The following is a 24,754-nucleotide window of genomic DNA, read 5'->3' on the forward strand; positions in this document are numbered from 1 at the left end:
AGTGGAAGAGAAGAACATATTATTTGCAGGGCACATACCTTTACGCTGCAGGGGCTTTCTGTAGGCTCTAGGACGCTGTGCAGGATGTGTGCTGCCCCTCAACAGAGGGCTGCAGCTCAGATGATCAATGGCCTGAAGCAAGATTCTTTCCCACTCCCTTTAAGTTGTTTTTAGGACTGATCCCTGTTGGCTTCACTTCAAACAGTAACACCACCAACCGCCTCTCCTTTAACAAACAAGCCCCGAGGCCAGTCCTAATGAGGCTCCAGCTCTGGTTGCTCCAGGTCTCATAACTGCAGGAGGCTCAAATTAACTCAGTGATGATGTTTGGCAGGTCACCTAGAGATGGGTATGAGCGGCTGCTTTTCCAGGGGGTATCTACATGCAGTAACGAGTGAAGTCCTTTGACATGTCTTTCTTCTAAGGCACTCACAGGAGTTGCTACAGATTCCTCTGAGGTGCAGTGTGCTTAATTCTGCTGCTACTATGGTCTGCTGGAGACCTGGGTGTTCAGCACATTCATAGGTGGTTTATAGCCCTGTTTCCTTGAATGGCGTCGTCCCCTACCTTCTACACCCAGCCTAAGGCTGGGCAGGTTTAAACTCCAGGTAATAAAACAAACACCTAATTTTAAATACTAAGACATGTAAGTATCTTTTGAAGTCAGGGACTAAAATTTTAGCTGAACTCGCAAGGATAAAGAAAGGAAACCATTTAGCCTGATGTAACAGCATTACTTAAGTTAACCTTGCTGATATCTCAGGTCCTTTTAAACCGCAAATTGACCACAAAAAATTAACAGTCCTGTGAGGTTTGTATGAATATCTGCTTCTAGTGACTTAGTTACAGGAAGCCTTGCATTCGTTTTCAAATCTTTTGCTATAATTTCGCTGAGGCTGGGTACCTGTTCATCTGTCTTGCTTTGGTCATTCTTATCTCACCTCTCTCTTTCTTGAGAGCGCATCCTGTTCTGTAAGAGGACTTTGATGTAACTCTGCAAGATGAAAAAACCCAACAAATAAATGAGGCAATCCAGCAATTAAGAATAAAGCTCCAAACTTTATTCATTGACTTGAGTACAACAGTGATGCAGATTACAGTGGCACAGGAGTGCAGTATGTGCTGCTTGCGATATGACAGTGGAAACACTAATTGTACAGAACAGCAACCCAGCTCAACTTTTCATTATGCATACAAGCAGACTTACTGTACAGACAAGACATCGATTCACTTTTACAGAGACTCAGAAAGAGAGCTGTCTCACAGATGAATGCAAAACACAGGGACACCTCCCCAAAACGCTGGCTTGTAACATGTGGAGGGAGGAGAAAAGAAAAATAAAATAAGAAAAAACCCTATTGCCAAAATCTACTGATTTAAAGGAAAATAAAACCCAAAAAACAACCCTTTGAAAAAGTAGTTTCAGTTTCCAAAGCTTAAAAAAAGCCCCCAGCTGCAAGGCCCCTTTACAGGAAGAGTTGTCAGCAACGACCAGGCTGCACTGCTTGGACAGGACTGATTCAGTAATGACACACAGAGCTCACTGCTGTGCACGTACACAGTGGTCAGACACCTTCCTGCTCTCGCCAGCTGAAAAAGAGCCTGCTCCAGCCTGTGTGGATGTCAGTGAGGGGCTCCACTGATTTCAGTGGGTTTGCATCTGGGGGCAGAGGGGAAGTGCATTCTGAAGGTGTTCAGTGACAAAAGCCCAGGCAAGTGTCCAGTGGGACCTGTCAAAGCACCTAAGGGAGCTAGAGACTCAGCCTGGTAAGGCACCGCTGGAATTCCCATAGCTGCTTCTGCTACTTGAAATGCTTCGTTTCCTAATGCCTAAAGCAGCAAGGTCCTGTGGACCTCAGCTTTGCAAGTCCAGGGAGCAACACTCGCATTAACTGTGGTGATCCTGGCAAAACAGGTGACTGTTTGCCTTCAGCCATCTCTTTTTACCTCAAAAGAAAGACCGCAATGCACGAGGAAGTATTACCCCTTCACATGGACAGGCATTTTTTAGCAAATCATTAGCAGAAATCTATTTCCCTGTTAGAAGCCCTTTGGGCAACAAATAATTTATTTTGCATACAGGCAAAGAACATTAATGGCCAATTACATTCCCACTTCCTGCACTGATGCTTCCATTAAAGTTAATAATACTTTTTCTCTCCCTGCCAAATGTGGGCACATAGCTCTGCCAGCAGAGTTGTCTGACTAAAAACCCTGTATCTTTGCATTATGATAGATTTTTTTTGTTTCTTTCATTAAGCACAAAAAAAGGTGTGTGGGAGAAATCACAAGGCAAAACTCACCAGCCAGAGCAGTCCTGCAACCCACAGCCATAAGGGTGTTTCTAAATTAAAAGAGAAAGGTGCATGGTACTACTTTCACAGTGCTCAGTAGCTCTTCATTACATAGTGATGGGGTAAAAACATACCCCATATCATCAAGAGCAGCCCTTGCTATGTGGGCTTCTTCTACCCTGAAGACTATGCTGGACTCTAGCAGGTGTGTTGATAGGGCACAAACTGGACCATGACCTGGGGCTAACTGAATGGGGAAGGGGCTGTGGAGTCTAGCCCTAAAGTCTCTCTGACATGGAAAGATGAGTGGCATTTCAGGACAGATTAGTTGATATTCTTGTTTCCATGTTTTATTGCATCCTCGTTAGCATTGACTGTTATTTTTCACTGCTATAGGTAACTTCCAGGATGAGAACATCCTCCTCCACAAATACATTCCAAAGGAAAGCAGTGAATCATGGAGTGGGAAAAAGGCTGTTTTCCATTTAGTCTACTCTACAAGGCCATGGCCCAAATATGCCAAGATCTCCTCCTAAGTCAGGATGAGTCAAGATAAGTCATTCCAAGACGAGTTTGGAGGGTGTTGATATTTTTCATGTTCTGGGGGTTAATTTTTCTGTCACTTGTCGTAACAGCTTCATACCATTAATTCCTGTGTAGATGCTCATAAGCTACGGGCTCCAAACTCCACTTCCCCACAGTCTGAAATAGGTACCACAGGCTCACGCAGGATATCCAAACTACATGGCTGAGAAAGCCATGTATTTCCAAATTGCAACAGGGAAAAGGCAGCAAGCACTTAAGTGCAAGGCCCACAGACTTAGGACTATAGGACTTTGTAAGGAGAGATGACATCTGTCTTGACAGAAGTAAAAGCACTACTGGAGCCACAGAGCTATCTTGTCCCACACACAGCTATTAAGAAACTTACTGTTCTCCTAGTCTGACCTTTCACAGCACACTGCACGTATGTCCACAACACATCACAAACCATATTTAATGAAAGGCTACTAACCGAACTGAAAACAAGTATGTTTCTGAGATGTCCCTAAAACCTGTCTTAAATGACACCAGCATGAGATGATAACAGTTAAAAAAGAAAAATTCTGTGAGCAAACTTCATTAGAACTTACTCTTCCAGTTGTACAGAAAGTTTAGTGAGTTTGGGATAGGACACTGGCAGAGTTGAGATGCTACATTCAGCTTCCTGAACTGAGGCCACAGTAGATCACATTGAGAAACAGTGGACAGTTCAGTAATTTCCAAATCTGCTCTTCAAGCTGGCTTAATTCTGTCTTCAGAGATGATGATCAGCATATTTATTTCAACTTCTGACTCACAGTAGACTGGAGCTTACATTAAATTAAGGCACAGGTATCGAGGGTATGGCCAGCTGCTCCCACTGGAATGCAGAACAGTTCTCTACTTGTTCATATGGAAGTTACCAGACCAGTATCTGAAGAGGGCACAAAACCCAGTAAGTCAGATCTCTGGATTCCCCATTAACATGAATACTAGTGCACAGGGTATTACCCTTCCATCTAAGCACTGCCAGGAGTGAGTGCTGCAAATGTTCACATACGCCTGAGGAGGCCTTTTAAACGGCATCTTGTGGCCAACCTGGCACTTCCACGATTTGGGAAACTGACCCTGCCTTTTGCACACACAATATTGCACACTCAATATATCCACAAGCCCTACAAATACAAGCACATATTTAAGTGACAACCTTCATAACTTAATGACCGCCACCTAGTCAACACTAGGAACTATCTGGAAATTCCAGGTTAGCTACTCATGTAGTATATCTCAACTCCAAATGAGGAGTGTGCGTGCTACATGTGCACCTGTGGTTGAGAACCGGCACGTGTACCTAATCCTAGTTTGCACACGTGTGGTTATTTTGCAATGTTTTGACAGGTCTTGGCTCTTACATCACTCTTAGAGCAGAAAAGGGGAAAAACCAAGACAAAAGCAATCGGTTTTCAGTCCTCTTGGCAATGATGTTCTGTTGACAACACTGAGTTTGATAGGACTTTATCAGAACCTCAGATGCTTTGCGTGAAGAATGCAAGCATGCACTTAAGGCATATTCATAGAATCATAGAATGGTTTGGGTTGGAAGGGACTTTTAAAGATCATCTAAGTCCAACCCCTGACATGTCTCAAGGGAATATTGAAGAGGGGAATTACAAAGAGTTTCCCAAGACAGTGCTGCTTTGATTGATACTAGGAAAATGACTCATTGCTTACACAGAAAATTCTCCCTGTGGCTACGTTTCTGTTTTCATTAGGTGTGAAGATCAGATGAAAGAACAGAAAGTGTTGCAGTGACATTCACTAACAGTCCACTGCAGAAAACACACTCCACACCCTGGGGCTGGCTGCAGCATGGGTTTGATGGACTGGCGATCTCTTGGGGTGTGCCTATGGTTGGGAATAGTTCAGGGGAATTAACTGCAAGCATGAAATGGAAGCTCAGAAAACCCTTAGTGTTCTCAATCGGAAATAAAGCAGTATTAAGTCTAGTGCAGAGGGCCATGAACTGACTGACTACGCAAGTGAGATGTGAACCAGCACTAGTCCAAAAATGCAGTTAGAGATTAATTGATTCTGCAGCATATAAGCTGGCTTCTCTTCATTCCCTCCCAAGCTGCAGTTGCAGATTTAAATTCTCCATTGCTGAGGCAGATACAAATTACTCTGTCATTCTTCACAGGCTATGAGGCTGGTTTATAATCTTCTTTTGTCTTTCTTTTTGGAGAGGAGAGAAAACAACCTGGCTTACTCATTTCTGAGATGATTGGGTAGTGTATTCATATGCTATAGTAATCTAGAGATGGGGAAAGAAAAATGCAGACTGGCAGCTCACATCCTTGAGAGAGCAAGTCTTTGGATTAAAAAGGTTTATTGTCAAGGTGATGTGGACTAAAAGACCTGTAATGCCAAGCATGTTTGAGAGGCAGCAGTACAGTATTGTCCACAGGATGTGGGCTGACAGAATTTGGAGAATTTTAATACTTTCAATGCATTAAAACTCAAATATTCACCTCAAAGTTAAGCCGCACCTTGCAGGTGGCAAACACTGAATTTCTGAGCCTCCAGCATTCACAAAGCCTGTGACTGCAGAATACAGCTGTTCTTTCATTGTATGGATTTGGTTTCAGCAGTCACTCAAAAGTGCGTCTCAAGCTGCCAGTGTCACTAACATTCCCATTTGCTTCCCAGTGTTCCTCTAAAACCCTTTCAGATGCTTGTTCTGAAAAATGAAGTAAAACCTGTTGAACTGATCTTTGCTGCAATCTCAGTAGCATCCAGAGAGCTTACACACAACTGCGAGTGTCACAGTGTTCACTGAGGCCTTTTGCTCAGTGAGGACTCTGATGCCACAGCAGCACACTCTCCAGCTGGCCCCACAGACTCACTATTCCCTTGGTTCTAGGGACAAGGAGCTGGTGCTGTCCCCTTGTATCTGCCTCTCATATACTGAATCTTCACCTCAGATTTTATCAAAGGAACCAACCACAGCGACCTGTTGCAACAGGACTTCCGAAACCAGCAAAGAGGAGGCAGGATTTGGGCTGTCCTGCACATTTCATGGTGAAATGCCATTTGGTGATACAGAGAACTCAACACAGTGATACTGAATCTCACAGCTACACAGGACTGTTTCCCCTTCCTGACTTCCAGATTTTATCACCAGTGTCTCATATAACAGAAAATACAAAGGTTCTGATGTCTCCAGTGCCAGAAGTTCTGCATTAAAAATGAAACCTTGATATTCTTTGACAGACACAGAACCTAAATGACCCTCTCCCATATCAGGAGACAGGCTCATTAGTGCAGTATGCATTGGCAGTTAAGCACCAAGGAAGAGAAAAAGCTGACCTGCCAGCCACAATGCATTCATTCTATTCCTTTGGTGCTCATGTCCTTCTCTGTACAGGACTCGCCCAGAAGCAGTTAAGGTATATACAGGCAGTTTTTTAAGCTGCAGCATATTGGAAGAAGACCAAAAGCAATAAGGAGTTCAGTGCAGCTCAGAAACTGTCTTGCATGATTACTCTGTCTTCAAAAACCAAGTCAGGCACAAAAGGAAATAAAAATAACCAAGGCTGGAGCTTTGACGCTTCAAGAGAGGAAGAGGAAAGAAAAAAAGTCTGTGCCCTCTTTTCCAAGCACAAGTGAAAAACTACATTAACTAAAAAGAGTGCTTGGCCCCATGCACTGTGCCATATTGACAACAACAACTGCAATTTAATCAAAAAGCCTCTATTGGCAGAGCATGGCACCTTGATGGTACCTTTTAATTCATAAACATTCCTCCCTAAGAGGGATGAATTTGCGTGTTAGCTTGCAGAGAACCATCTTCTCTGCTGATGGACAATCCTTCAACTCCACTGCAGTCTGAGCTGTACTAGTAACTACCAGCAGGGAGTCTGTCCTGAAATCTCTGGGTGTGAACCAGGGCACACTTAAAAAAGCATTTTCTCACTCTGTCACTCTCACCCCCATCCACCCATCTCCTGGACTAAATTACAAGAAAACTGACTCTTCTCCATCATTCCCATTACTTAAGTGATCTTAAATTATTCAAAGGACTGGTTAAGCTCCAGCCCTGTTAATTCAAGCAGAAAGTGTGGAAGAGGGAAGACTGACAACGAACACAGCAATTCACTTCCTACATCCTAGCAAATATATACAAGTACAAGGAGTCCATTTTCCAGAAGTTCAATAGGTATGTACTGTAAGTGAGCAGATACCTTTGCAGATGGTATCACACAAAGAACATGTCAATTAAGAAACAGTTGTGTGAAAGACTTAAATGTGGCCATGTGGATAAGTTATAAAGGGCTCCTCCTTCACTTCAGAGCATCAATCTTCCTCTCTCCATATATATACATACATATATACACATACGTACACGCACACACAGATAGATGGATAGATATAAATATATGTGTGCACACACGCAAACAGGCATACATATATATATATATTTTTATATATATATATTCTTTTCCAGTTCTTGGAGTGGTTACAACTACTTTAGTCTACAAGGCATCCTAAGGGCACTTCCTGGCTCTAGCGATAAAGTCCATCGTATTGTGGAGAGAAGTAAAGGGAATATCATTGAGGGAGAAGAACAAAACAGTTTCCTATCTTGGATAATACCGTGTAACAAGTCGACACCTCAAACTATCATTGTTGTTTCTGAGCCCTGTGTTCCAGGAGGGCAAACGTTCATCTTGTTCAATTGCTGTGTACAGAGGTGCTGCTATGTGATTTTCCCTTTTTTTGGTGGATAAGTAGTTGCTTCCAAATAGTTTGGACTGTATGATACAATATCCTCTGCATCATTGTTTTGTTGGTTTGTTTAAGGGGAGATTAAAAGAGTTTTGCTTTTTTCTTCATGTCGTTGCGTCTCCAGAGAGGTAACTTGTCAAATTCCTGTATCGTCATGCCAAATATTTCTTGGAAAACTTCAGGAGCTAAGTGACGCTTTAAAATAGAAAACAAAAAGAGACAAAAAAAGAGGAGAAAAGGCAATGGTCAGTCAAAGCCAGAGAGACACAGGAGGAGATAGGAATGCCTTAGGGATTTCGTGCCACTGAGTAAGAGCCATTGCAGGAAATAACAATGCTTTGGCTTCCAAGTCCTCGTGAACTCAAGTGCTCAATCAATCAATATAATTTTGCAATTGGTTAAATCTGAGAAGTTTACAAAGGAAATCAACAGAACTATTTCGGCTGCTGAATAAGCAAGAGACACAAATTCTTCTGAAGTCACCCAACCAGCAGCGACAGACCTGAAAACAAACCCAGCTCCTGCATGCCCCTGTCCCAGGCTTTAGCTGTCGCCTCTGCTTACATGTGGAGGCTCAAACACACAGTGGGTTTCAGGAGAGCTTTGCAGAAGGTTGACATGCTACATTCAAAGTTAGGAGAAGGAAGATGTTTGGCCAGACTAACTGTCCAGCACATTTTTCTACTGCCAATGAAACATTTCTTGGTGCTGTCTTGTGCACAAGTTACTTCTTGTTCGGCCACTTTAGAGTGCACTGGATGGGGGAAGTGTCTTTGTTTGGCAGTAATGTAATACAGCATGGAAATCTGATAGTGATCATATATCTACTAGTCTCAAAACGTTCATCAATGGTTACTTACCCCAATTTTTTGTGGCCCTTTCCATTCACCTTCACAGAAGATTAACTAACTACAAATGACTTCAACATCCCCAGCCTTACACTAGGCTGCTTAAATCTTTCTAATCTGTGAAGTTGTAAACAGTTTTTACTTGTTGGCAGAGATTTAAATCCTCATATTTTTTGGATATCAGCCAGTCTAACTAACTCACAGGATTCATGACTGAGTTAAAGAAAGTTAGACTTTTGATCCTCAAAGATAGCTGAGGCTGACTCTTAGCTGAGAGATGATCCAAGATCAAACAAGGTATTGCTCCATTCCAGTATGAATCCTATGACTACAAAACATCAATTTTGGGCTTTTTACCAATTTACAAGTATATAATTAACTGCTTGAAAACACAGTGGGGTTGTGAGTAGCTCAGTCCATGAGCAGAGAGCCAAAGATGTGGGACTCCTGGCCCAGCACTGTTCATGGAGATGCAGCTGCTTCCTCCCTCTGTCTGGCTCCTCTTTCCCTGCTTAGTGCTAAGAAATCTTCCCAGTCTAACAAGGACCCACACTTCAATGTTTGAGCTTTCAAGTGTGCAACAACAAACAACTTCAGCAGGAAAGGGGATTTAAGAACTTGCTTCTCTTACCTCGAGCCTGGTTCTGTCTACATCTTTTAGTATTTTATTTCGCCCTCTGTTGGTCACCATGAGTATTTCATATGGAAAAATCTGTTAACAATGTATAAAAGGGGGAAAAAGAGATGTATTTATATTCTAAAGCAGAAAGAACAAAACGTGACATAGCAAGAACTTGTTTAGTACCAAACTGCCTCACACTGTACTCGGTACTTCCCCACCCCGCAATGTGCATCTAATACATTGGCTGGCTTTGGTCAGAGAACTCTCCAGTCAATATACTTTCTCATCCATCAATGTATAAGTTTATTAAGGCAAATGTATTTGTTACTCACTGGTCTAACTGGTTGCCAAAGTGCGGACAGCTCTAAGGAAACAGACACTTAGTGGACTTTTAAAAGATGAAACAGATGAAAGTACATGAAAAGAAAAGCAGCAACTCTGAATAAGCAAGACATTAATCCATGGGGGCCACTGCATTCAATCGAATTCATCACATTATTTTCTTTGCCTTTTGGGGTAAAGAACTGCCTGCTGTGCTTGCTGGCTGTGCCATACTTACATGAATTAAAGGAGATACTTTTGTAGATATAATTTGTCTTATGCACTTTCATCTGCTTCAGAACAGTAAGTGTCCAGCACATCTCCCATTAACATTTCCCTTGATTTCCCTTTACATTGCAAAGAATGGCCAGAACTTACACACATCAGTTAGTGGCCAATAATTAATTCTTGAATGCATAAATTATTTTACTTTTGTTTTATGTGTATAGGTTTTTTGTTTGAAGTAAAATGTTTACTGTCAGTGGGCCTCCAATAGAAGCAATGTTTCTTAGAAAGGCTTTCTGAAAACCATGTGCCTTGGAATCAGTTTCTGGAATCATCTCTGGCAAATAAAAGTCTGATTTAGGATTTTTTCCCTTGAGCACACATTTCCATAAATGCCTGAATGGCTCAGGAGAGCTCATGTTCCACCTGACAGAGCATCACTATAGCCCATGTCATTGCATGTCTCTGCCGAGTAGGAAAACAGCAACCCCAGACTCTTCATCCAACCCCTGCTGAAGTTCTTCTGCAGACTTCAGTGGCGATTGGCTCAGCCTTGGCTGTTATTGATGGGTCTTGTTTTACTTGCCCACTGGGAACAAGAGTGAGACCACCAAATCCCTCCTGGAGAGATAACTGGGCTATTACCAAATGCTATTAATGACCTTATTTTAACATCAGAAGAAATTCCACCTAAACAATGCTGGTGCAGCACTAGGCCATCAAGTTCATTTCATTGCCAACAATTATCCCAATGAACTTTTCAGAAATGTAATAAATAAGATTGAGGCATCAGTGAACACACCACTGAGTTTATTGTAAGTAGTAATAATTTAAAGGACGTGTGCTTACATACCAATCGTAAGATATGGTTCTTAGGAGAGTCTGACATTGTCACAATTGTACAATTAAGTCTATTACTTGGAATTACATTGCTTATGTTTGATACTGGAAACGGCTACCATTACCATATACAGCATTATAGGAAACTAAAATGTAACTTTTCATATTAAAACAGGCAGAGTTTAAGTCAAGATCTATGGTCATAGGTACATTTTATATCCAGATAGTCACAAAAAGGCATATCTCAACCTGGGGTGGCAGGATGCACAAATTCTGTCCTTTCTGGAGACCATTTAGTAAGATTTGGTCATTCTTAAGTTTACTTTTCACATGTTTCATGCTGACTTTTTACTTTATCAGGTTTAAATGAGTGTTGGACCATTCACATGAATAACCATACTGCCAATTCACACATGCTGAGGGTCTAGCATCACCTTTATAACCATCAACAGAGTGACCTATTATCTCATGAACATTCCCATCAATTTCATCACTAATAATACTGACAGAATTTGTCACCCAAAATAACATTCCAAATCACTGGGTGCATCAACAGCAGTGGTGGCTGTAAGAATTACTATTGCACTGAAAAAGAAATTATTTGGAGTAAAAAGCAGTAACTCAGGAGTTGAGGATGTCCCCAAGGTCTTATGTATATAATATATAAAACCACTTGTAAATATACATCACACTGGGGTCTCAGCTTAAAAAGCTGGGGTTATTGCCTTGTACAGTTTGTCTGGAGGTGACTCGGAAGCACAAATAGTCATTTGGTTTGCAAAAGAGCTCCTCAACTGCAGAAATGCTGATCTTTGTAACTGGCAAAATCATGATTTCTTGGAAGGTTCACCCGCAATAAAGTTGTAAGATTTGAAACACAGCCCTGATTGAATCCCCTCTGTATATTATGTTCATTTTTGACTCAGATATCTCTAGACATAGCTGCAAAAGCGTTTTCATTAATATCTTAAATTATATTCAGCTGACATTGCCTCTTTTCCAATAAATCTCCTGAAGAATTTCTTCTCTAGAGAATTCAATGTTATTGAAGGGTGTCAGGCTAACACTTCTGAGAGCTAAAGAACAGATCCAGAGAGACAGGTATCTCTATATATATGTCTATATATAGATCCATATATATATTCCAGTACTTAAAGGGGCTGACAAGAAATCTGGAGAGGGACTTCTCACAGGGCATGTAGTGATAGGACAAGGGGGAAGGGCTTTAAACTGAAAGAGAGTAGACTTAGATTAGGTATTGGCAGAAGTTCTTCCCTGTGAGGGTGCTGAGGCGCTGGCACAGGGTGCCCAGAGAAGCTGTGGCTGCCCCATCCCTGGCAGTGTTCAAGGCCAGGTTGGACACAGGGGCTTGGAGCAACCTGCTCTAGCGGAAGGTGTCCCTGCCCGTGGCAGGGGTTGGAACTGGATGATCTTAAGGGTCCCTTCCAACCCAAACCATTCTAGGATACTATGTAACTTCCAATTTGAAACAAAGATCCATGTATTGCATTAATTTTGAAATTAAGACAGCCTCAACAGTGTGTTGTGAGCCACTATTCTGCACCACTTTTCCAGCCTGAAAGACCTGAGATTTTCCCATTGATTTTGGCCCACTGTTTTGGCTAGTGGAAGCTTGACAGAGAACTAGCTACTGAGCATCTTCAGCATCTTTGTTTAGCCTCTGGTAAAGCCTCCTTAACCCCAGCAGCACACTTCTGGGCTGCCCTCAGCCTGCCTGAGCACTAACACCTGTAACAGGCAAAGTCCAGAACATAAGGGAGAAGTTTGGCACATAAGGAGCAGGGACTGAGGTGAGGTAAAGAAAAACAAGGGAACTAAGACATTTCCCATATTTTATCTGCATTTTACAGTCAAACCTTCACTGTGTTGAAGGAAAGTGAATAACATCTGCACTTGCCTTTGGCTCCAACATGTTAGGCATAGATACTCCTCTGTCCATTCTCATTCCAGGGACATGACCATCCGGAAGGGACTGCATCAGATACAGGTATACATCAGACACATAGGTTACACACACAGAGGGTAAAGGCACTCAAGCAGTGGTGAAAACAAAGGTGAATTTGCCCTGAGACTTCCTTCAAGGCTTAATATTTAGTCTTATCATATAGATCATTGCCATGGCTACTGTTTATTACTTCCCTGAGGCATGCAGAGGGATCCTTAGATCCTCTCTGCCACCAGAGCCTTCTGTCATTGCTAAGGCTGGTGGCAGTTCCCCACTGAGCCTACCAGCATTGCCTCTACAATGGGAAAGTTTTACTATGAACACGAACAGGGGTAGGGTAAAAAGGTGCTTTTTTGACGCAGGTACTGATCCTAATGAAATAACATTTGGAGTACAATACATGGACAATTCCTCTCTCCTCCTATAATCTAACTCTCTTTCCAATCATCATGATTTTGATATACCATTAACAATAACATCCAAGTAATTAAACCCTTTCTTAAATTGTCATTTCATATGGTGATTGTGCTGAGGAGCCAGCCAGACTCAAACCATTCTGGGAAAAAAAGCCCTGCAGACAATATTTGGAGTAAAAGGGTTCGTATTTGCAAGCACACCTCTTACTGGCTCATCTGTGATGGCAGCACTGTAGAAAACTATTTATCAGCCATCTTGTCTGGAGAGCAAATTCCAGGGTAAAAATGAGGAGTTCAAGACTCCTGGTATGGGAAAAAACTGCCTCCAGAGACACTTTCTCTATGTCTCTGGGTAGGTACTAGAGAGGCTTGAAATAAATCCACCCTCAGCTGTCCAGAGAGGACTGTTACAGATAACTCATAGATCAACAGACAGTGGATTTTACAGAGCATGTCACAGAACTGGTGGGAGCTGTCTCAACCCAGCTCTGGGGAGGTAACAAGGAGGAATCTGAGGCCGTGTCTGGTTTTTGTTGGTAAGAATCTACATTGGTGATTATGCTTAAACATGCAGGAAAGTCAAAGCTATTGTCTTAAGAAACCCTTCCCTGTAGCAGAAATTCAGACTTCAACAGGTAGATGCTTTTAATTCTGTTGTCAGTTGATTGATGAAAACCCGTACTGTACCTGGAAATCTGAAAAGCAAAAGAGAAATCTCATCAGCTTTAAAGTGTGGAAGAACAGGAATCAGTCACAATCTGCCAGATAATCCTTGTGTCTTCTGGTCTAACCGATCTCTTCAAAATCCCACCTGATACTCTGAGGCCAGCAACCTTCCCACTTTTGGGCTTAGTTTGTAAAGAGTCAAACACTCCAAATATTGCAGCCCTTTTCATTTCGAGCAGGCTTTTCATTTGGGAAAATCAAGTCACTTTGGAAATATTAAGAGACACAAAACCACAATCAAGTAAATAAAGAGCCAACTAAAATTCAAATTTAGAGCAATATTCATCTCACCTAACCTCTGCCATCAGGTAGCTGTCTAGATTCCTCTAAAGAGGACATGACCACCAACAGAAGATGCTTGATTGTAAGGTATCTAAGATAGTTGGGAGCAATCTCACTTTGGAGATAACTAGCCTCTCCCTCTCTCACAGCTCAATCTATTTCAAAACATTAAGTGTCAAAGCTTCATAACTTTCACAAATATTGTTCATTTTTATTAGGCAATGACTGATACCACATCTAGCTCAAAGTCATAATAAAAACCATTATCAGCAACAAGGATTAGAAGGCATTATCCTCCTTTCTTCACTGTGGCACATTCTTTGAGACTGTGCAGTGGATGATAATTTTCAGAGAAAGAAACCAGAACTCAGTACATATTCCTGATAATCTACACGTTACCTGCTTTCTATTTGCACCATTGCTAAAGCAGCCCTTTGGCATAAACAAGGAGATAGCAGATTTAGCAAAATAAACCCAAATTTTTTAATAGGTATTTGCAGGGTTTGAGTGAATTGTTGAGTTTACCAGAGGAAGTGCAAATGCACTGAGCAAATACAAAGGAAGCACATCCACAACCTTAAAACAAAACAGCAGAAATGATCAAACATCATAATGTGTTCAGTAATGAAGCAGCATGTAAAGGCTCCTCGGCCTTACCTCTAACACCACCACTCACATCCCCATAACTGTTGTACTGACCAAAATCTGTAGACACGGGCTGTAACAGGAAAAGAGGGACACAAACATAAATGCACAGTTCACGACTTCACAAGCAGGTTGGTTTATGGGGAGAAATAAACTGCTTTAAGCCTTTAATTTCCCCCTCAACTTTCACGTTTCTTGCATTGCTTTCTTGCCTTTTTAACAATGTACTTTGTGGGAAGGGAAATCAGGTTTTGTCTGACTTTGGATGGTCTTAGAAGAAACTTGATCAAACTGAAAATCCAATATAGTTAATATGGAGATAAATACCATGGATAATTAAAGCCACCTTTTGCTTCTCAAAGTCACCATCTGCTTACCCTGTGAAGTCCATTTTTTCCATAGCCAGGGAGGGAAGAGGTTTTGGAGGCTGAAGCATGTGCTGTTGAATGAGAAAGGGAAAAACCTTTTACTGGAAAAATCCCATGGAAACTCACAAACAAGAGCATTTAAGGAATCAACTAGCATAAAAAACCACAGCTAAAAGAGCTAAGCATACACATAACCAAGTGAGACACACTGACTTTAAGAAACTCACATCTCAGCCCCAAATTCATCACAACCTTCCAAGGTTACACGCAGCTTTATCATGCCCATTGTATATGACCTGCCACAGGGTTTATATATCATTATACCCTCTGAACCTTTAATGAATTTCGTTTCTATCCTTCCTACTGTGACTATTATTGCACTTACAATCCCAGCTTCTGCTGCTGCACAAGACAAGATACAGATGACTATCACACTCCCTCCTCTCTGTATTCACATGTTTTAGCTTGCCATTTTTTGCTACAAAGGAGAAAAGGCTGTTAGTTTTGATCCTGAAACACTGTAGTTGACAGATGTTTTGGTATTGAATTAACAGGAGAACAATCAGAATGGGCAGTGCTGAGTGAATTCAAACCACTTTGAGAATTTGGCATTCTGATCTGAAATTATAGTTATCCTGTACACGATGTGACACTTCTGAGAATGCGACATGATTCAACAGAGCTCTGTGCCTCCTTCTTTCATCTGAAATGAAAGTGAAATAAGGTATTTGGAGGCATTCAGTATTTGCACTGAACTCAGAAATTGCACGAACAATATAAAGACAACTTGGAAATGTCAAGGATGTGTTTCAAATACAGATAAGAAGATGGATGAATAAAAAGATTTTCAGATACTCATTAATAGCACTTCTACAGTTAATGCAGCTCTTTCAGATAAGATCCTCCATATAAGAACTCAATGTTTTGATTTTTAGATGTTATTTTTACCACAGAAGGGCAGGGAATGCACAGCTCGAGGAACTGCTGTTGCCAGCAATAAGCACCTTTGGGAAAGGTACAACTGATTCCACCAAAGGCAACTGATGACGGCACTGATTATCACTGCAAAGAGGGATGGACTCCTCTCCAACGAAGGAGTCCTCCGACCTCTGCTAAGGTTAATAACAAAATCATAAGCTCTGAGTTGAGCAGGTAGACTCAACAGATACACTATTACAGATAGTGAGGGAGAGCCACAGGCATTCTTTCCAAGACCATAAATAGAGGCAACACTCTTATACAATAGGGAACACTACGAAATCTTGGTTTGCTTGGCAACTACTCCAGTGGATGACTCCAAAGAGACTCATCTTGTCCCTCCTTGGCTTGAAGTACAGCTGCTGTGCTACAGTAACCGGTGGATGAAGAAAGTGAAATAAACCCCCCAATCCTTTCTCTGGAGATCTGAGAAGGCCACAGATGTGCATCAAAATGTGCAACGAGGCCAAGAATCTAAGCCACCAATTAGTCAAAGTTGCCTTTTGTGCTTTTGCTGTATTCTATTGGAATGGAATCCACCCAATCAAAATGTCAGCCAAGGCCAAAACACTGGCTGTGTTTGGAATATGCAGCCTCACTGGTAAATGTTACTGATTCTAGCAAAACGTGTTACTGTAATTTAATAACCCAGCCTATTAGCATGTGTGTGATGTGACAGTCACTGAATATTTTACCTCATTCCTTATCTAGATTAGAAAATCTCTCTCCACAAAATTGCCTGAAAATCCTCAACCTCATATTTCTTCTAATAAAGAAACAGCCATGACACTCCTTCCCTCACCACAACCAGCTAATGAAATAGGCCACTCTTTCAGGAGAGAATACAGCATATATATATATATATCAAGCAGTCTTTCCAGTGGTCTCTATTCTGGAAGACTGCTTGATATGTGTATATGTGCTGTTCATTATTCAGTGTTCATTATCAGCTTTATTGCCTACATGAATTACCTGGAGAATCATAACGGCTGGCTGAAAGGGCTGACCTATCACGACTCTCCTTTTCCATCTCTTCTTTCAGTATCAATTGTCCCAGACCAGAGTTGAGCTACAAATGGCAATTAAGAAAACAATAAAGATCAATAAAATAAAGCTGATCAAGGCACTGTTTCTGGCTTACAGAAAACAAAGGGGCACTTTTTGGATGGTGTTCACAAACAGCATGAAGACAAGCTTATAACCACCTTCATGAGCTGCTCCTCCTGCAGCTGCCGGCGTCTCTGTAGCTCCTCATCATCTTCCTCTCTTCCACTTGATCTGCGTCTCATGTCAGCTCCTGCTTCCATAAAACCACAGCACAGAGAGAGCTTTGTGTCTCAGTTCAACCGCAGCTTGAAGATTTCAATGCTAGTTTATTACTGAATAAACAAAGTAGTATTTTCTTGCAGACTCAAAAGACTTCTTGAAAACTCTCTCTTCATAAAACTCACTCAGATAGCCTGCCCTATGGCTATCAGGCTTCTTGTAAAATTCACAAGAACTTAAACTGCACAGGAGTTCCAAACCAAGCTACAGCCCTGGATACAAAAGCCATGGATCAATAAGCTGAAAAAAAGGAGCTCAGATGCTGGAAACATGGGGTTTAATGGCACCATAAACCGTATCAGTGGCTGAAAGCATAAAGTCTAATTTACATTTATACTTTTATCCAGATTCAGGAAAGCAAATCTGAATTAACATTTCAAATGGAAAATTAAACTACATTAATATTCTAAATAAACACTCATATATGGAATAAATAAGGCATTGTTTTTAGTCTAAAATAAAGCAAATTAATCTGATCCGTTGAATAAAGCTAAATTTGATTAAGACACAGGTGTTCTACACTTTAGTTCCCTAATCTTTATTTTCTTGAATATTCTTGAGAAGTAGTTCTATTTGGACACCAAGACACTTCCACAGATACACAGAATATGATATTGCTGCAAGCATTTGGACAGCAATTCTATATTTTTCTGCACAGGCTATAGCCTGATATAGTTATTCACCAACCCCATGCTAGACAAACTCAGTGTTTTATTTGAGTGAAAACTAAATTTTGCAACTAAAGTATCAGAAGGTTTCTATCAATTAAATGTTATGTACAGCAGTGTTACATTGATGCTGATATAGAGAGAGAATTATGGAGAAATTATTTGTTTGTATTGAAGTTATTTATTATTTCATTTGATATCTAAGGCTTTTGCAAGACTTTTCAGTACTATAGCAGTTACACTCCTCTTTTTTGGCAGTTGAACTCATTCTAGCTCCGTAAGCAGAATACTCAGAAAATCAGCCAAGAAGCTGAAAAATCTGGGGCTTGTGTTTTCTTGGGTTTTGTTTTTAATCTTCTATGGTATGAATAAAATATGTCCATGAGCACATTTTTATCTTTACAGTTTCCAAACGGTCCTGTTTATTCTCTCAGGTGTAACTATCACCTGATGGATAATACAGAAAGCAGTTTTACTGGAAACCATTGAGAGTTGTCATCCACTGCCTAGAGACTGAGCTGAGAGCCAAAATTTCCAAAAAAGGCTGCACCTTAGACACACAACATAATAAATGCTGTAGTTATCACAAGCGCTGTCAGGAGAGTTTCCAGTATATATATGTTATCATTGTGACTATAATGTTTGTAAGACTGCAATCCCTATATAAAGGACATTTTCAAGGGGCAGATGTAGCCCCTTCAATTGGTCATTGAGTTCTCCCACCTTATGTCTTCTCTCCCAACACTTCTATGACAATCCTATTGTGATGAAAACCTTACACTCCCTCCTAGAAACCTGAAACAGGCAACACCTTCAGTGTTTCAGGCACGACTTCATAAATGAATCAGGCTAGATGGGGGATTTTATGCTATAGGGGTCAATAAAAATGAACAGAGGAAAAAGAATATGAAACAAAGAAAAAAATTAAAAATTACAATGTGTATGATTTAAGTAAAAGAAAATAAGACACCTCTAGTGCTACAACACAGAATAAAAATGAAAAGTTTGTAGAAACAGTAACTGAAAATCTGGACTTTTTTAGTCCATTCATTTTTGACTTCAGTTATTGCTTTTTTCCATGAAATTAGCCATATGGTTGGAAGCAACCATATAACCTGTGGAATATTTGCTATTAGCTTAGGACTAAAAGATTAAATAGACATTAACTGAAAGAAGTCAGGCTTGTGTGACACACTACATTTCTGAGCTCCTACACACAAGTTCACATAATTTGTCTATGGGTTAATATCTGTGTGGTCAAACCTAAAGTCCTTTAGCAAAACCTCTTCTACTTAGCACTATTCAATAGCTCTAATTCACAGGCACTCAGAGGTCTCACCAGAAGAACTGCACTTTGTGGTGAACACTTGAGGTGGACACAAGCTTCACTCTCCATTTTTACAGCTCCAGCATTAATCTACTTTGGTTACCAGTACCTTGTAAGCCGCATCGCTTGTACCATTTGGTTTTGCATACCTATGGCTGCAAGGGAGGGAGGACCTGGCCAGTGGTCAGTCTCAATCTTTGGTATCTCGTTGGGTGCTGGTGCATGGGCTGCTGGGAACTTGGAGGACTTGATGATATCCTCGGAGGACTTGCTCTGTGCTGCCAAAGCAGCTGCATCTAGATGGCAATCAGGGAACTTAGCTGTGTAATAGTCTTATCAATATAAAGCTCTCCCTTATTTTGCCTAAATTTTATGCTTTACAGAAGGTTAATTTTCAAAAGCAAAACCATTTTCAGGTTTTGCTTTACTAATTGCAATTTGAAGCAAAGTCATGTCTTTCTCTTGCCAATAGATCAGAACCAAACTTTTCCTCTCCTCCCTCATTCCCACCCCCAAAATAACCCCAAATCAACTTTGGATTTTACTAGAGTTGCCCAGTGTTGGAATGATTAGGCAAGAGTGAGAAAATCCTATCTAAGAGTATTTGCCAATAACTCCTAAGGACAGCTGATTATTAATGAAGATGAAACCAGATTTATGTACTGATCTGTCTTCTCTCTAGGGCAAGGAAACAAACAGTTCAGAGAAACAGCACTAATTTTAACTCTAGTGATGCTAATTATTTCCTATGTTTCTGGGAAAAGCTGCAAAATAAACAAAAAAAGAAATTTGAAACAAATATGTTTATTTAACCAGTGAATAACTTCTGCTGCATGCCCTTGCTTAGTAGCATGCAGTAGTAGTAAAAGCAGATGTGAATTTATTAATAAATACTAAACACCATTCAGATCCACTCCTCTTCAGCCTGGAGAAGAGAAGGCTCCAGGGAGACCTTAGAGCAACTTCCAGGGCCTAAAGGGGCCAACAAGAAATCTGGAGAGGGGCTTTTTACAAGGCCCTGTATGAACAGGACAAGGGGGAATGGTTTTAAACTGACATAGGGGAGATTCAGGTTAGGTATTAGGAAGAAATTCTTCCCTGTGAGGGTGCTGAGGCGCTGGCACAGGGTGCCCAGAGAGGCTGTGGCTGCCCCATCCCTGGCAGTGTTCAAGGCCAGGTTGGACACAGGGGCTTGGAGCAACCTGCTCTAGTGGAAGGTGTCCCTGCCCGTGGCAGGGGGTTGGAACTGATGATCTTAAGATCCCTTCCAACCCAAACCATTGTGTGATTCTATGACTAACATGGCAGGGAAAGGCACTTGCAATGAAATAAACCTCACCAATAAAATAACTCAGCAGTGGGGCAACCACAAAGGATTCCAGCCTAAGCCAAAGTCTCTTAAAAGCACATGAGGATGTGCATTATGGCTTTCACTTCTTGACATTAAAAAAATTAAATCCAATAGGATTCAGTTTGCATTAAAAGGAGACATAACTCCCTCTTATCTGCAAACTGTTAGCTCAAATCACCTTCTCCTATATGAAGCTGTTGTAGTAGAAGCAAAGATTCTGAACTTTTTCTTTCCTTTTCTCTTTTTTTTTAAGAGCAAGACATCTGTTAACGAAGTGAAGCACTGTGTGGCTCATCCAACACTTTCAGGGTAGTTTAGGAACATCAGCATTAGGATTAATTGGGAATTCTGAGCAGTTTATGATTGGGAAACTCTAAGCATAATTGCAGGTATGGAAGAAGCTGGTCAGAGTTTACAAAAGCTTGACTTCGAACAGTACTTACATATTAGAATTGGTGATGTCAGTGGTTAAACATTCACATGTTAATGGGAGGTGAGGAGACACATTAAAACCATAAAAATAAACAGAAATAACATTAAGACTTTTCCAAAATGAGCATATGGTTTGAAAATTAAAACACAAAGAGGAAAAACCCCTGATGTAATACTACAGCAGTGTTATTTACAACCCTTACTCCTGATTAGAGAATGGACTTTCTGGGCTTTCCTAATCATTTCAGCTCAATGGCTCTCAGCCAACTGTTCATCTAAACCCTGTAGAACTGCTGATTTGCTACTTAACCCTAAATGCATTTCATTGGATAAAGGGTTTGCAAAGGGCTGCAAACTGAAAGTCTTTAACAAGTAGAGTCATCCATCTGTCACCACATTACATAAAAATCATCTATTCAAAGCTTCCTGTCGACAGCAGAAGGGCAGAATGACCACACTCGGTTACAACCAGGACCTTGCTGTGCAGCAGTAAAGACTGGCAAGGCAGTGGGCTTTTGCCACCATTAGTACTTCAGCCTTGCTGTAACAATGTCTACACTGAAAACCTGAGAGAACAAACACTGCTGTCCAACTGGAACCTAAACACCTGGGAACACAAGTACAGCATACTACCTGAGCTGTATCATAGGGCTTGAGAATCCAATTAGCCCTGTCAGTGACAAGGCAACTTATCATCTTCCACAATTATCATATCTTATTTAAAGCCAGAGATACATTTGGAATCCCAGACTGCTAATTGCATCTCCATCTTTGATGTTACATTATTGTTCTTTGTCAGTTTAAAACAAGGGTATTCCATGGAGTCCCTGTCAGAGAACAGTCTGTTGTTAATCCATTTTAACACAACCAGTACCTGCATTCTGAAAATATAAACTTGAAGAAGTTAAATACAGGAAGGCAACATAATGCTAAAGAGACAGCAAAATCCCTGCTAATGGCAATTTTGCCATTACTATCAACGTGGCCACGATTTAAACCATATGGTCCAAATGAAACAACATGCTTTAAAACATAATCACTCAGCAGGACATGCAATAACAGCTGTTTCAAGCTTGGGCTACTGATTTTTTATGCTTACAAAGTAACAACTGAATGCTTTTCACTAGTCTCCATGCCTTTTAATTTCAGGTTTGAAATACAAAGGGACAGGTCATTTACCATGCTGTTTGTAGATGGGTGGTTTTCTGTAAATGTTGACGCCTTGATCTGTGAAATCAAGAAACAGAAAAATGGGAATATGAAAACCACTTCAGTTGTAGATACAGGTAACTCCTACACTAAAACGACAGACAGACCAGACCAAGGATGTAGCAGAAGAAAAAGCCAGAAAGCTATTTCTAGTATTATACAAAATCAGAAAACAGAAAACATAAGAACGAGTGGAAGTCAAAGACATGTGGTATGAAGTCCTTTGGAGCTGAGACTGTAACATGTAGATGCATCCAAGTCATGAACCATTAATTTTACGCATTCAGAAGATTACCAGTGGGATAAAAGTCAGAAGAAATGCACACAAGCAAGACGTTTCAATGGTGAAGATAGAAGCCACTTGGGGAAAACTACCCCAAATAACTTGTGGAAAATTGGGCTTCAGTCACAACAGCTCAATTTTCTTTCCAACTGGCTGGCTGGCTTGAGCAGAGGAGAACGCAGTGAGCCTACCGTTCACTTCAAAATCCAGAGAACAAAATAGCTGCCTGACACACTGACACACTGTTTTGAACAGTCAACCATGGCTACACTTCAGTGAGTCAAAGGGATGCTTTATGCAGTGCTGATACAATACTAATTCTCAAACCACAAGGAAGGATTTTATTTCTTTTTCATATTCTTTTTAACGTAGGGCCCACCAGATTGCACATTATCAATGGAAATCAGAACAAAAACACTTCCCAGAACTCTAACACGGTAATCTAGAGCATGTCTAAAAAATACCATATTTTACAAATAATAATTTAAGCCAGGAATCAGTTCATTCCAAGCCAACACTTCATGTATTCAGCACAACTTATACACAAAAGTTAATCCAAATCAGTGCTACAGTGGAAAAATCTGACAAAATCCTATTAGAAGACCAAAATGAGCTACTGGGAACTAGAAAATTAATGTCAGAAACCCATTTTGCTACTTCATAGTGCCTGAAGAAAGTTTTCAGTGACATTAGAATGGAAGATGAGAAAGCATTTTAGAAATACATGCTGTGTATCACAGATCCAAATGCTACAGGAAACAACTGAGCCTTTGGCATTAAGGAAAGCTAACCCTAAAAATCTATTGTAAGAGAGACAAATCTTACCCTGCAGAACCCTACATCCTTGACTAAACAAGCAAATTCATTGCATACAAAGACACTGAGGTATTTCCTTGTTGTTAGTGATCTGTTATGGCTACTTGACCAGCAAATAGGTACAAACATCACAAGGGCGGTCATGCCGAACTTTTGCGCACATCTATAGCAGGAAGCTGTAAGGGGACAGGAACACAGCTCCTTCTGTGGCTGCACTGCTCCAGCTGGAGGACACTCTCCCACCATGCTAGAGGTATTACTCAGAGCTCTTCATGCAAGTGCATTTTAAGCTTACGCAAGTCCAAGTGAGCCAGGTTAGCTTAAGCAGTTAAACCAGCCTACCTTAGCCAAGCCAGGTCACACTGGCTGCAGGGGAAGTTCCCACAAACAGTGTATCTATCTGCCAGGACTGAGGAAAGGAGGAAGAGCAGTAACCTCTGGCAGTGCAAAGGGACACTAGACTGAAGGGGACCTAAAGGGTAACTGGATATAATAAGGCTTTCAACTAGCACTGATGCAGTCGGAAGATACATGTCCACAACCCTCAGGACACACATTCTCATCCCATCAAAATCCAAGACAGATGGTCTTCTCAGAGGCTGGAAGAACTGTTGGGTTCAAGACTGAAACAAGTCACAACAATGTGAATGAATAATGTATGTAACGGCTCACTGGTTAACTCTTCTCTACATGTGAATCAAAACCAACTCCTCCAAAGTTAGCACAGTTATGCCAGTGCTCAACTGGTGCAACTGGGGGAAAAAATCAAGCCCTACATGGCTCATATTCAGCTCACAGGCCATCAACACACCCTGAGAACCAAGGTATTCTAACAGTGAAACACTGACCAACAGAACAGGCAGAAATCACAGTGAGCCCCCCCATTTCTTAACTCTCTACTCCTTGCAGCAAGCCCAGGAGCAGTTCCAAACCCTGAGGGTGTACCCCATGGTAAACTGTGTGAAACGATGGAGACAAGACAGAAGTTACAAAGGCTACATTCTACACTGTGACAGGACACCGAGACACATACAGTGCCAGCTCCTACCTGGAACATGGAAATGTTTAGGGGCCTGAGCGTAAGTTGGAGTGAGAGGGCGGCTGTCGGGCCGGTAAGGGACAGGGGAGTTCCGACCGCTGGACGGCTCATTGCCTCCAATGAAAGAATGGAGAAAACAAAATGAGAAAAGGGAGAGCGACAAAAAAGAAAAGCAAGCCCATTCAAATCAACCCCAAACAAAACTGGTGGAATCAAAACCTCCGGGGAGAAAAGAAGTTGAACCAAAAATATAAATACAAACAATAACGAGAACTGGTAGTAGTGACGTTTCCTCCGCCCCCCACCCCGCCCCTGATATTCCTGCAGAGACAAAAATTCATGTTGAGGCTGGAGTTGAGGCGTGAGCAGCTCAGGCTCATTCTGACGGCATGCAGGCAGGAGCTGGGTGCTGGTAGCTGGTGATTAGATGGGCAGCGTGGAAAAGAAGAATGGCAGGTTACTTGG

General features: G+C 41.2%; 1 protein-coding gene across 14 annotated transcripts in view; it reads right to left on the reverse strand.

Annotated features, from left to right (window-relative positions):
- Positions 1-1,039: 1,039 nt before the first annotated feature.
- Positions 1,040-24,754, reverse strand: part of ABLIM1 (actin binding LIM protein 1) — a 225,521-nt gene continuing 201,806 nt past the window's right edge. For 6 of the 14 annotated variants that reach the window (XM_030487231.2, XM_030487222.2, XM_030487232.2 and 3 more), the window contains 11 exons: positions 24,299-24,403; positions 22,122-22,169; positions 19,309-19,455; positions 17,044-17,135; positions 16,811-16,907; positions 14,870-14,931; positions 14,505-14,565; positions 13,527-13,534; positions 12,376-12,450; positions 9,081-9,161; positions 5,033-7,796 (listed from right to left, as the gene is read on the reverse strand). In XM_030487231.2, the coding sequence (XP_030343091.1) occupies positions 7,683-7,796; positions 9,081-9,161; positions 12,376-12,450; positions 13,527-13,534; positions 14,505-14,565; positions 14,870-14,931; positions 16,811-16,907; positions 17,044-17,135; positions 19,309-19,455; positions 22,122-22,169; positions 24,299-24,403 (890 nt within the window). In that variant the 3' untranslated portion in view covers positions 5,033-7,682. Of the gene's footprint in view, positions 7,797-9,080; positions 9,162-12,375; positions 12,451-13,526; positions 13,535-14,504; positions 14,566-14,869; positions 14,932-16,810; positions 16,908-17,043; positions 17,139-19,308; positions 19,456-22,121; positions 22,170-24,298; positions 24,404-24,754 lie in introns of all 14 variants that reach the window. The other 8 variants (XM_030487225.2, XM_030487234.2, XM_030487219.1 and 5 more) reach the window with 7 other exon arrangements.

This window comes from Strigops habroptila, chromosome 5 (genome assembly GCF_004027225.2).
Source record: "Strigops habroptila isolate Jane chromosome 5, bStrHab1.2.pri, whole genome shotgun sequence".
Classification (NCBI taxonomy): Eukaryota; Metazoa; Chordata; class Aves; order Psittaciformes; family Psittacidae; genus Strigops; species Strigops habroptila.